The sequence below is a fragment of the Furipterus horrens genome, unplaced genomic scaffold, assembly GCF_987537825.1.
Source record: "Furipterus horrens unplaced genomic scaffold, mFurHor1.1.pri manual_scaffold_9, whole genome shotgun sequence".
NCBI lineage: Eukaryota > Metazoa > Chordata > Mammalia > Chiroptera > Furipteridae > Furipterus > Furipterus horrens.
The window spans coordinates 102,593,611-102,606,226 of NW_028327179.1; the positions used below are offsets into that span (position 1 = coordinate 102,593,611).

At 55.9% G+C, this 12,616-nt stretch overlaps 1 protein-coding gene across 2 annotated transcripts in view; it reads left to right on the plus strand.

Annotated features, from left to right (window-relative positions):
- UBE3C (ubiquitin protein ligase E3C) overlaps positions 1–12,616 on the plus strand; it is a 63,173-nt gene that overhangs the window by 22,253 nt on the left and 28,304 nt on the right. Inside the window, exons 11-13 of one of the 2 annotated variants that reach the window (XM_090287736.1) lie at positions 4,263–4,349; positions 8,926–9,083; positions 9,222–9,454. In XM_090287736.1, coding sequence (XP_090143862.1) covers positions 4,263–4,349; positions 8,926–9,083; positions 9,222–9,454 — 478 coding nt within the window. The remainder of the gene's footprint in view (positions 1–4,262; positions 4,350–8,925; positions 9,084–9,221; positions 9,455–12,616) is intronic. The other variant, XM_090287737.1, reaches the window with a different exon arrangement.

Genomic DNA, 12,616 nt, shown 5'->3' on the forward strand with positions numbered 1-12,616 from the left:
CCTGGGCCCCGGGCATCCCTCTCCTGGACACCTCACACCTGTTCCCTCCCCAGAGCCTGATCTCGTGACTTCGTGTGGCTCCCGGGCTGCTCCGGCCCGGCTTCGTCCACAGGTCTTCCCGGTCTCTGTTTCCGTGTTTCCTGAACCGCTGAGTTCTTTTCCTCTTCACTTAGTTCTTTTCTCCTCAGTGGATCCTCCGGGTGGTCTCCCTCACAAGGGGTGCAGCCCCTTTCTGGAGCTCCGGAAGCACGCTCAGCCACTGCCACAGCCCGTCCTCAGACCCCTTGCGCACCTCTCAGGGCGGACGCGGGCTCCCCCGAGCCGGGGCCATGTGAGGGGAGCCACTCAGCGAGGCGGGGCTGCTGCTCTTCAATTAAGCGAGGGCCCACGCCCGGTCCTCGGTCACACTGGCCACGCTCCGCATGCCCAGTGGTCTGTGTGGCGGTGGCTTAGGCCATTGTCATCGCCGCAGAAGGTCCTGTGGCAGCGCTGGCCTGGCCGCCGGGCTGAGTCCCCCATCTCTGTGACACTTCCCGTGCACTTGGGTGCCCCGGCCCGTGAGTACTACACTGTGTCACGACCTGCCTCTGCACCCAGGGGAAATCCACGCTCCTCAGCTCCCCAGCTCGGGGAGCAGCTTCCTGGCTGGCATTGGGGCGTCTCTCTCCCTTGACTTGCGGCCCCAGGACGCATGGCCACTGCGGCTCCGCGATCCCAGGCGCTGTCCCTGCCCCTGTCCCTCTGCCGACGCCAGTCCCCATCCTAGGTGCGTCTTCCTCCTTCCTCCCCTGTCTTGGCTGAGTGGTCTGTGGGTTCGTGCTAAAGCCGCCATCTTTCAGCAGCCTTTCTGAGCTTATGGGCTGAGGTTCCCCTCTTTGGACACCAGTGAAATGTCCGTTCTTTGGCAGGTGCGCCCCCTGAGTGCCGGGTGCAAGGAGGGGGCTTACACTGAGGTTCCGGGCAGGTGGGCAGGTTCTCCGGGCGCGGCTCTTTTGCTTTGTGGTCTAAAACCTTTGAAACAGAATTGGAAGGTAGTGTTTTAGGGATCAGAGGGGTTGATACTGAATTTTGCCTGTAGTTTTCAGCTTTATTACAACCTGTACTTGATTTTTCTACCAGAAGTGAGTAGAACGAGGCCATTTGCTCGCGTGTGGCCTGGCCGCTGGGCGCAGACAGGCATGCGCCTCCCGCAGCGCTCTCTGCCCTGGGCGTCCGTGTGATAACGGGCGCTCTCTGCTCTCCGCCTGCACGCTCACATCTCGTTGTCCGGGGCAGCGCGGTGACGGAGGGGACTTCAATGGGGAAAAGTACAGTTTAGCGCGGAGTTATTCTAAACTGTTCGTGGTTTTGTAAACAAAGCGCCAAAGTATTTTAGAGAGAGTATTGAGGCAGTACCTATAGAGAGAGACATTTGTTTCTTTGCCTGTGATTTTATGTTTGCTTTTATTGTCAATGTTTTTGGTGTAATCCATAGATTTAATCGACTACTGATTTATGTTAAAATTTGTATTGTATCGCCCTGGTCGGTGTGGCTCAGTTAGTTGGTATGTCATCCCATAAACCGGGAGGTTGTGAGTTCAATTCCCGGTCGGGGCACCTGCCTGGGTTGCGGGTTCGGTCCCCAGTTGGGGCATGTATGGGCGTTAGTGCTTCTCTCTCACATCCATGTTTCTCCCTCTCTGCCTCCCCCCATCCTCTCTCTGAAAAGCAATGAAGAAAGGTCCTCGGGTGAGGATAAAAAAGTTGCCTTCACTAGTTAGGGCAAATGGACTCCTGAGTTAGTTGAGCATTTCCGCACACAGGGCTGTTGCTATCCAGTCTGTCTGCGTCACGGGGAAGCTGGCCCAGCTGTCACGGGGGCATGTGGCCCGGTGACGCAGGGCCGCGCAGCCATGCGGGCAGCGGACGTGCAGTGAGCGCTCACGTCTTAGGACATCCTCAGCATGGGGGAGTGAGTGTCCCCTGGGGAAGTGCGGGGCCTGGACGCTGAGGTCCTTGGTGTGTGTGAAGGACGTGCTCGGGTATAAGGGGGGGACCTCGGGAAAGCGCCCAGCACGAGGGCTGCTGCCCGCCCGCAGGTGCGGCAGCGAGGGGCAGATGCCCGTCTTGGAGCGTCTTCAGGAGAGGCGGCCGCTGTCCGGGTGGGACGGGCACCGAACGTTCCTTTCCTACAGCTGTGTGTCTGGCTCCCGGCTGGTGAAGGAAGCGTGTGTATCAATCGCAAGTCGCCTCCAACTGAAATCTGTCTGAAAGCTTTTATCGCCCGGAAGGGAATTTAGAATTTGCTTTTCATCCTGCGTTGTGTCGTTGATGCTGCTTTTGACAGCAAAGCGGTCCTTGCGTGGGGAGCGCAGGTACCACGGTGCAGCCACGGGGTCTTGGGGGGCTGGTGGCTGCGACAGCTTTCTGAGCAGAGGGCGTCCCGGTGCGCCTTGGCGGGTCCACCCAGATGGCGGGTGGGCGGAGCTGGCGCCTCCTCCGCGCCCCTGCAGCCCCTGGGGGGTCCCCGCCTGCAGGCAGTGGCCTGGGCATGCTGGTAAGCTCCAGGCAGGTGGGGGGGCCTGCAGCCCGTGGGACGGTGTGAACAATCAGGTTTCCTGAGGGAACGAGTCCCAGCGGAGATGTGAGGGGGCCGTTTGTTTAGAGGGCCTGGACTCTGACTCCCTGGGGGTGGGCGCAGCGCTGCTCCTGCCCTTGGCCTGGCCGTGCTGCTGAAGGACAGGGAGCGCGTCTGCTGAGGAGCTGTGACTCTCCCGGTTTTCGGGGTGCTAAGTTTTAGTTTTTATATGTAACACAGTTTTAAGAAATCTTGATATCAGTGAAGTTAAGCAGATCATACATTTTTAAGAGAACACAATTTCTTGAAGGGAAATAAGGCAAGGGAAGGTTACTTCTAGAATTCTCTTGTGTTGAGAGTTCGTATTTGCCCGGCACTTTTCTTGTTCTGTCCCTGTCCCTGCCTGTCACCTCCCCAGCGTGCAGAGCGCCGCAGAGGCAGGAAACCGGGCGGGAGCGCACCGGGGAGTCTGGCGTGTGGTCTTGGAGGCGGTGGTGGGAACTTGCTGGGACGCTGACCCCCGGCTTCAGAGTCCTCGGTGACATGGCTTGTTTCATGCACCTGTAAAATCCTGTGCCAGTCACTGCTGTCACTTGCAGTCATGCCGGTGAACTTTTAAGTTGTGACCTAATCTGGAGACTCGCCCTGTGGGCGTTCCTGTGGGCTGTGTGGTGGTGTCCCGTGTGTGCTTGTGACACACACACACGATGCAGAATCGGCCGCCCTGTGTTTGAGCTGGGAAAGACCTTAGGATCAAAGTAGTTCAGCCTCTTCGTTTTCTCGGGGCACATTGCACCGTGACCTCGGAGAACCTGCGGCTGCCTGACCTGCAGGCTCTCTGCAGCCTCGGGCTTTGTGACTGTTCTCAGGCCCGCGTCCCTCGTGTCCTGACCCTTTGCTGCTGCCGTTCGTGGCCGACTCTGCACGTCTAAAAACATCCCGTGCAGGCTCCTTTTCTGATGACAACATTGTGACCACAAGGTGTATCCAATTTCAGAAATGCAGTGTGGCACAAAGAGCTAATTTAGAGTTCCTTAGTTCTTTTTTTTTCCTTCTAAGGTTTTATTTGTTTGTTTTTAGAGATGGGGGGAAGAATAAGAGCCAGAGAAACATCGATCTGCAAGAAAAACATCGATTGGCTGCCTCTCACACCCCCAGCTGGGGACCGGGCCCGCAACGCAGGCGCGTGCCCCGACTGGGAATCGAACCGGCGACCGTGTGGTCTGCAGGCTGCCACTCAGTCCGCTGAGCCACACCAGACAGGGCTAGTTCCTTAGTTCTTAAATGAAATTGATATTATACAGAAACGATTTTTACCTTTCAAAAACTTTTTAAATTATTTTTTAGATTTTAGTTAAGATTAAAAACATTTTTATGTGCTTGTTTCAAGAATCTTGCCTTAAAATCAGTCACTAAAGTTTTAAAGTTGCATGTCAGTAATAACATGAGTGATAAGTGACACCATAGTATATGTATTAACGTGTTGCCACATATACTCAGCGGGCGCGGGCCCCGCTGTGTCTCCTGGGAGCTCTGACGGCAGCGCGGGAGCGGCAGTTGGTCGCTGTGGCCTGTCGCGGGAGGCGTGCGTTGCTGCCGTCGAGACGGACGCTGTCCACGCTGTGCAGTGTCTTCGGCTTGTCGCTTTGTTGGAGAAACGTGTTGAACAAGTGTGTGCTGACTCTTATTTCCCCTTCCTTTTTAGGCTTCTCTACAGCTTAGCCTTTAATGCCAGGTTTCTGAGGCACCTTTGGGTTCTCATATCTTCAATGACCACACGGATGATCACAGGGTATGTGGTGCACGTGGACTGATCCCTTGAGCTAAGGACGTGGGATGTGGCGGCCGCGTCACAAACACTGGACGGTATCCTGCAGCGCTGCTTCTGCCCGGCCTGCTTCGCGTTAGCGGTTAGTTCTGCGTGGCCCTGGGCCGCGGAAGAGAACCACCGAGGCCAGTGTCACAGGCGTCGGTCTGTATGTATTGGCGAGCGTGCGGCTCCATCTGAGAGTAAATTGGTTTTAAAAATTCTCGTCGTTTTTGGAAATGACAGACTTGAAATTTCTTTGCTCCGTATGACTTTCCTGTGCTTTTGATAATGAAAGTACAGATTTGAAGCATATTTAACATCGTTACAAATACTTAAAGATATCAAAAGCTGTAGAAGTTGGTTTTGTAAAACTTTTATGTTGAAATAATTTGGCATTTATCAGAATCATTATGTTACATGAAGGAGAGAATCTTTATTGCACAGACTTTGATTGAGTCATAAGCAGAAAATTGAGTATTTGTGGTGAACTGCCCTTAGCCCATTACGATGTTGACTGTCCCCTCGGTCAGAAGGCTACACTGATCCCTCCACACTGTCACACAGAGGCGACACGTGTGACTCAGTTTACTGGAGACGAACCCTCAGCATGCGATGCTCCCGCGCGGGAACTCACGGCGCCCGCCGCAGTTAGGACCCCGGCTGGGGGCGGCAGGCACGCGGCTCCGTTTTCGGCAGGACCTTGGAAGGAAGAGCTGTTTGGTTTCTGGCTTTTTTCTTTTTGGAGTTGTAGGGCAGGCATTGAAAGAGGACATTTTTGGTGGGTGAGGGTGGGGTGTCCAGACTTGCAGCGCGCGGGCACCGCAGTGTGAGTGGGGGTGGCGTGTTCAGTGGGCTGGAGGGCCGGGCACCTTGCGCAGAGACAGGAGGGTCCCGCGCTTGTGCCTCACGTCGGCGGCAGCCGGCCCTGTGGCTGGGGCGCTGTGTCCACGTCCGCTGTGCAGCCTGCTCTCCCTGAGGACGGGGACGTCTGCTGGTGCGCAGGACAACTCTGCCGTATCGGGTGGCCACAGAGTCCGTGGCGTGTTCTCCGGACCGTGGCCCTAGTCAGCTAAGCTGTCTCCAGCTCCATTCAAACAACTCTGCTAGGTTGTATTGTGACAGCTGTCATATCAGCGTGCACTTTTTAAAACTCTTACCCGAATTGGGGCATTTTTGTGCAGTCGTTTTAAGATGCAAGAAAATACACCACATTTCAGCGTATTGTGCTTTATCGTTTCAGGAAAGGTAAAAACGCAACTGAAACGCAAAGAAAGCTTTGTGCCGCGTGCGGGGAAGGCGCTGTGGCTGATGGGAAGTGTCGGAGTGCTTTGCAGGGTTTCTTGGTGCTACGGACATTTTGGCCAAATCTCTGCTGTGGGGCTGCCTTGTGCGTTGGAAGGTGTTCAGCAGCCCCTGTCCTCTGCCCACGAGAAGCGACTGGCGGGAGACAGCGGACATACTCAGAGTATCCAAATCAGTGAAGCTATTGGTGAAAGTGAAAAATGTGTCTTATTTTACGGAAAAACGAAACGGACTTTTTGACTAGCCCAATACTTTCCTGTTGGTTTTCATTTAATTTTAATGCGTCTTGGTGAGGAAAGGAAGCTTTAATGATGCCGCTGCCCCGATGAAACTTGCAGCCGCTCAGTGATTGTCTGGTATCAGAAGCGAGGCCCAGGCAGAGGTGAGAGAGGAACCTAGGGACAGCCGTTTGCTTTCCTTCACTGTCAAGCTGAGTGTGAGGTTTGGGCTGTGCTTGGTTTTGCTTTCGGTGTGTTTCTGCCGCTTGTGACTGCCAGCCTTGGCTTTCCCGGGTGACAGTGTGTTTAAGGCAGGAGGAGAGTGGGGATCATGGGACAGGAAATTGCCACCAGCCTGTGAGTGTCTCCGCTCAGCCGCTGAGGTGGGCTGCCTATTTGTCCGTGGCGGCTGTCTCGTGCTGAGGAGGGGCGTCGCGGTGTGGGAAAAGGGAGACGAGGGATTCCACACGTTTTGTGAAAACTCGTTTTTTTTAAAAAGCCAGTGTGAGAATTTGAGATTTTTTTTACTAGTTTAATTTATTAAAATAAAGTCCCTCAAAAAACCTGGGGGTTTATCAGTCCTGATGTGTATCTTGTATTTACTGCTGGAATGAAGTGCCTGGTTTCTTGGAATGGCGTGGAGTTTGACCTGGCAGCGCGCACAGCTGGGACCACTGAGCTTCAGGGAGCGTGAGGACGGTCCGAGGTGCGGGTCTGCGTGCGCGCGCTCTGGTCCCGCCTGGGCCGCTCGGCAGCCCCACGGCTCCCTGGTGACTGAGGTGCAGGAAGAAGGGACACCGGGCCAGCCGGTTCCTGCGTCCCCTTCGGCCCCCTTTAGCAAAGCCACGGTGGGGAGACTCGGCCAGTGTGGCCAGCAGTGCTGTCGGCCCCGAGGCCGGCGCGGCTCCTCCCTGGGTTTACCTCGGCAGGAGCGGCTGTCCTGACGGGTCGCGTTCTTTCCCCATCAGCGCTGGTGGCGAGGAGCACTTGGAGCAGGCCAAGTGGGAGGTGCTCTTACACCTCCTGAGGCAGAAACGCATCCAGTAGACGCTTCCCTTGGATGGAAGAGAAGCTCTCTCAGTTGGGGGTGGGGAGCGGCAGCCTGTGCAGCTGGAGACCCTTGTTCACAAGGCGTGTGCAGGGCCCAAGGGCTGCCCGAGGTCTCCTGACGCTCCCTGTTGGCAGAGTGCAGTCCCCAAGCAGCAGCCTTCCAGCACAGCGCACAGTGGGCTTGCTACGCACGCATGAGCCCGTGAGACCGGCCTGTCGCTAGAGGCCTGTTTGCGTCAGCGCTGAGGGCCGGGAGGACAGGCGGCAGAGGGTGCACGTGCGTCCTGGCTGCCGGAGACGCCGGCCCAGAGCTGACCCTGCTCGCCAATTAGAATGACAGCATTGCCATCTTCTAGGGAACCAGTATAAGAATTTTACGCAAACTGGCAGAGATATGGACAGCTCGTGATGGTGGTGGTGGTGAGGAGGAGGATGATGGGGATGGGGATGGGGATGTTCATGGTGGCGAGGATGATGATGGTGGCGATGGTGCTGGTGAGGGTGGTGGTAGTGGTAACGAGGGCGATGGTGGTGGTTCTGAGTACCAGGGTCATTGACTGTGATAACAGCTGAAAGCAGGCCTGTCGCTTTTTTAAATTTAGGAAAATTTTTTTTAATCCTCACCCAAGGGCATGTTACTGATTTTAGAGAGAGGGAGAGGGAGGAGGAAGAAGCATCAGTGAAAGGGAAACGTTGATTGGTTGCCTCTTGCATGTGCCCCGAGCGGGGACTGCACCCGCGAGCCAGGCCTGGGTCCTGGCGGAAACTGAGCCCGTGACCTGTCGGCGCACAGAACGGCACTGCAGCCCCCGAGCCGCCCGGCCAGGGCTCAGAGAGTGCTTTTTCGCATCGCAGCTGGTTAACTCAGCCTACGCCGTGTTTCCCTGAGTAGTGTTTTTTCATGGTATTATCCGTTCTTTCTGTAGTTCTGCATTTAGTGGCAAAGCAACTAAAAGACATAAACCGTAACTTACACTGCCATCAGCAAAACCTGGCATTGGGGGGTTTCCTCTGTGCATTAGCGAGACTTGACTGCGCACACGGCACAGCCTCTTTCTGCCGCCCTGGCTTTGTCCGTGAGGCGGGACAGTTGTCCTTTGTCCCTTTTGGCTCCCTCAGTCCCCTAGTCCATGAATTCACGGAGCACGGGGCTCGGTGCCGTGGCTGCACATGGAGTGAGGCGTGTTTCGGGGACGCGTTTGTCTGGGTCCCTGTCCTCAGCCCTGCTGAGGGTCCAGGGAATAACCAGCCACCAGGCTGGCCTCCTGCCCTGCTCTCCACAAGATGTGGCCGCACCAGCAGCCGGGCGACAGTCCTGGCCCCTGGTCGCACGTCATCTACGGTGCTCCTGCCCACGGCTGTGGAGACGGGTGCTGGGTTGCCCACAGGGTTGACGGGTGCCCTGCAGGGGACCCTGGGCCTTAGAGTTTGGAAAGAGCTCCCAGGTGGGCCTGTGTCTGTGAAAGGCTCAGTAACACAGGGGACCCTGTTAGCCGCGAGGGAAGGGGCTGGACTGCAGGTGCCCGCTCTCGGACCCCTCACCGTAGACCGCTCTGCTCTGGGTGGTCCGTGACTCCTCGCACAGGCGGGGTAGTAACCTCTGGGAGACGGACTTGGGCCGTAGACACAGGGCCTGGGGCAGAAAGGGGGCCTTGCTTCTTGAGCTGCTTTCGGGCTCCGCAGTCACCTGCTGGAATGTTCCTAAGTGCTGAGCATACGCTCCTCGAGGGGCCGGGGCGGCCTGCCTCTGCGGCAGGTGTTCAGCAGGGGCCAGGGGGCCTCATGTGGAAGTGGGGCGTGCGTTGGGGCTCCCCCTCCACGGCTCTGGACTCTCGTGGAGAGCGGTGGGCGGGTTCCCGGGTTTTCATTTGCTGTTGGGGGCCCGAGCAGGTGGGAGGGGCTCCCCTTCCCCCTGACAGCTCCGTCGCCCTGTAAATGCTGTTCCCCCAGCATGCACCTGACAGCCTGTCTCCTGTGCCCGCGCCCAGGTCCACGGTGCCGCTGCTGCAGGTGATCTCAAGGGGCGCACCCATGTCCCTCGAAGACTCGGGGCGTATCATCCCCCTCTTCCACCTCTTCAGCTCCTTGTTCAGCCACTCCTTGGTCTCCATCCACGACAACGAGTTCTTTGGTGACCCCATAGAAGGTAAGGCTTTGGGGGAGTCCTGTCGTCGCCCGTGCCTTGGCCTCGCCCTTCCCGTGGAGGGAAGTTGTCCTCCTTGCGGCGTCCTGGCGCGCGTGGAGACGCCCTGGGAAGCTGTGAGGGGAATCGGTTGTGTTTCAGTCGCGGGTCAGAGACCGTCCTCCCTGATGCCGTTCACCTTGGAGGAGCTGGTGGTGCTGTCCCGGTGCCTGCGTGACGCCTGCCTGGGCATCATCAAGCTGGCCTACCCGGAGACGAAGCCGGAGGTGCGGGAGGACTACGTCACGGCGCTGCAGAGCGTTGGGGTGACCACGAGCGCGGAGGTGCAGCAGTGCGTCCAGATGGAGCAGAAGCGGTGGATCCAGCTGTTCAAGGTCAGGGGCGGGCGGGCCATTCATCCCCAAACTGGCGACGCAGGAAAAGCCATTTTACGTTTGCTGTTCTCTCCTGTTTTTCATTTGGGTTTTTTGGGGTATTTTTTTTTTTTTTTTGATTCTTTTAAAAATGAAAATTGTTGGGGTGACATTGTTTAATCAGATGATACAGGTTTCAAGTGCACAGATCTGTGACGCATGCGCTGGGCATTGTGTCTTGTTCACCACCCAGGCCAGACCGCCGTCCAGCACTGCGCTCGCCCCTCCACCCTCACGTGCCCTTGCCGGTCGCCGTCCTCCCAAACCTCAGTCCTGCGTCGTTAATGCATCTGTGATAAATTGCCCTACGTCTTTTAGTGACAAGGTGCCAACACCATTTGTAATGTTTTTGTTTTTATTTTTCATTAAGAGGTCTCTTACAGATTTTATTTCTTCTGTCTTATAAGGCATTGCATACAAATTATTTTAAAACATGTTCGTTTTCAACCACGCTGCAGGCGCCGTCAGGAGTTGCCATGGCTGGCGTGTGGGCAGGAAACGACCCCCTGGGAGAGCCTAGTGGTGGGGGTGGAGAAAGGGAAGGAAAGAGGCTGCCTGAGGGCCCTGAGGTTTCTGCGCAAACACACGGCGTCAGCTAAAATCGCTCATTAAAGGCGTGGGAGCAGAAGGGACGCATTTTCCAAATTGAATGCTAGATTTACAGTCGCTGAGGCCTGGCGACCTCCGCGCACTAATGTTCAGTGCGCATCATCAGCTGTCCCTTCAGGTCTTTTATCACGGCTTTTGTCAAGCTATCTATTTAATTGAAAGAAGTTAATTGAATGAAAATGATCAACTAAGCTTGTATTAATATTGCTAATGGAACTTTCTTCTTGGCCATGTTTGGAGAAAGATGTCAAGCTAGACTTTAGGAAGGGCCCATTAATGCTCGCACTTAACCTGATGGGCTAATTAAGGGCTGCTTACTCATCCGCGAGCCCCGGCCGGCCCGCCCGCCGCCCGAGCACCCTGCGCCCGGCACTGGCAGCCGGGAGGAGCTGGCCGTGCTCTGACTGCACGGAGCGCCGTGCAGGTGCGTCGTGGGCTTCGCAGGTCGTGCAGGTGGCTGTGATATGTGTTTGCACAGTTTATCCTAATCACCTGTCTGGGTGCCTCAGTAAATCCTGAGGGTTCCACGCTGAGCCCTTAATATTTCCTTTCTTAAACAGCAACAATTTCGCAACTTTTCTAAGTTAAATATAAGCTATCAACCCAATTAAAACCTAAGTTCTTATGTAAACTTCCCTGGATATGCACATTATGGTAGCATGTGTTTCTCTCTTAAGTATTTAATTAAATTCTGGGATCCTTGTTAATAAAGCTTTCCATTACGTAGATAACAGGGACTGTGTACAGTCTCAGATAATCTCGTCATTTTATAGCACCTATTGAAGATTTAATAATTTTCATAAGACAGGCTTATCTTGGACCTAGAAACCTCTGAGCTTATTAATCCTGCAGAGTCCCCTGGCCCTAGGTTATTTTCCCGAAGCAGTAAATGGAAATTTTGTAATGAATTTTTTCTTATTCCTCAGAGTGACCTGTTACCACTTTCCAGGGACTGAAGGTTCACCTTTTTTGGTGAAGGATTAATCTGGATTTGGAATTGAGTTGTTTCAAAGACCTGAGTTTAGAACAGACTTGGGTGAAGAGTTTTTGAACAGGATTTCTGTTTGCTGAGCAGAGGCCTAAACATGAGAAAAAGCCGCAGCCCATCTGAGAGGGGCAACGGGCTCAGCTGCTGTCAGTGTCTCTGTAGAAAAGACGGTCCGTGGTGTGAAATGACAGGACTGTCCCCCCGCGGTCACTGTGTCCACGCACCATTCGAGGAGCCTGACCTCTGTGAGGAAAACGCTGTGACTCCCGTGTTACAGATGAGGTCATGTAGGCAGTGGGTGGAAAGAACCGGAATAAACGGTTAGCCCTTTTTACGTATAGCGGTGCCACCGTTGAGTTGAAGAACTCAAGGTGGAACCCACCAGGATGGTGGCAGCGTCCTGCCAGTGACATCCCGCCTGTCCCTGCCCTGACGGGATTGCGGTGCTGAGACCCGACGCCGGGACCACGGCATTCCCATCCCCAGCCCGGCACTGGTCCCCCAGCCAGTTTCGGGGAGAGGCTGCTGGCCGGTCACAGAGGAGAGTCTAAGTGGGGAGAGACATCCTTCTCAGTCACTGTGGGGACTGGGGTCGGCTGCTAAGGCAGCCGTTGATGCTGCTGAAACAGTTGACGTGTTTATCAAAGTTATAAACTCCCAGCGTGTGATCTGTAGCTCTGATTGCTTCAGCCCACGGGCGGTCCTGGGGCACGTGTGTGCGTGCGGCTCCCCACGGGAGGAGCGCGTCGGGCAAGAGGGGCTTGTGCCCTGCCTGTCACACCTGTCTGGGGAGAGAGGGCACAGTACAAGGGGTTGTCACTGTCCTGGTGGTGGGTGTGTGTCTTTTCGTTTTAAAAAGACTTTAAAATATTAAGACTCACGACAACAGCAGACCCTAACTGCCCCCAGCGCGCCCCCGTCGGCCGTCTGTTCCCTGGGGGCGCAGCACGGTGGCCTTGGTTCTGCAGGAGTGGCCCTCGTCCCGCCCGCCTGTGAGGGTTCTGTTTGTGTTGGGGTTTTTCATCCTCACCCGACAGCACGGCTACTAATTTTGGAGGAAGAGGAACATGATGTAAGAGGGAAGCACTGAGGGGTGGCCTCCGTTTGTGCCCCGCCTGGGAATTGAACCCGCACCCTTTGGGTGCACAGGACGACGCTCCAGCCCAAGGAGCCACTGTCTGCTTTGTTTTGGCCACTGGGCAGGATGGAGACGTGCTGGGGAGCACTGTGTCTTTGAAAACACACCGGCTTTGGCACGTGGGGGCTGAGGGCTGTAGACACCGCGGGACTGCAGGTTAGGGGGTCACTGCTGCCACCACTGTGCCCCACAGCGTAGCCCCATGGGCGTTGACTGCACCGTTCTGGGTCGCACTGAGGCCGGGCTGCGTCGGGGCCTTTGTACAGGGAGCAGGACGAGCGTCCGGCGCTGCCGTCCTCAGGGATGCTCGGTCTCCTCGGCTGTGACGGGGGAGGTAGGCCATGGGGACACTGAGGCTTTGGGACGGTGCGTGGGAACCAGGGCCATT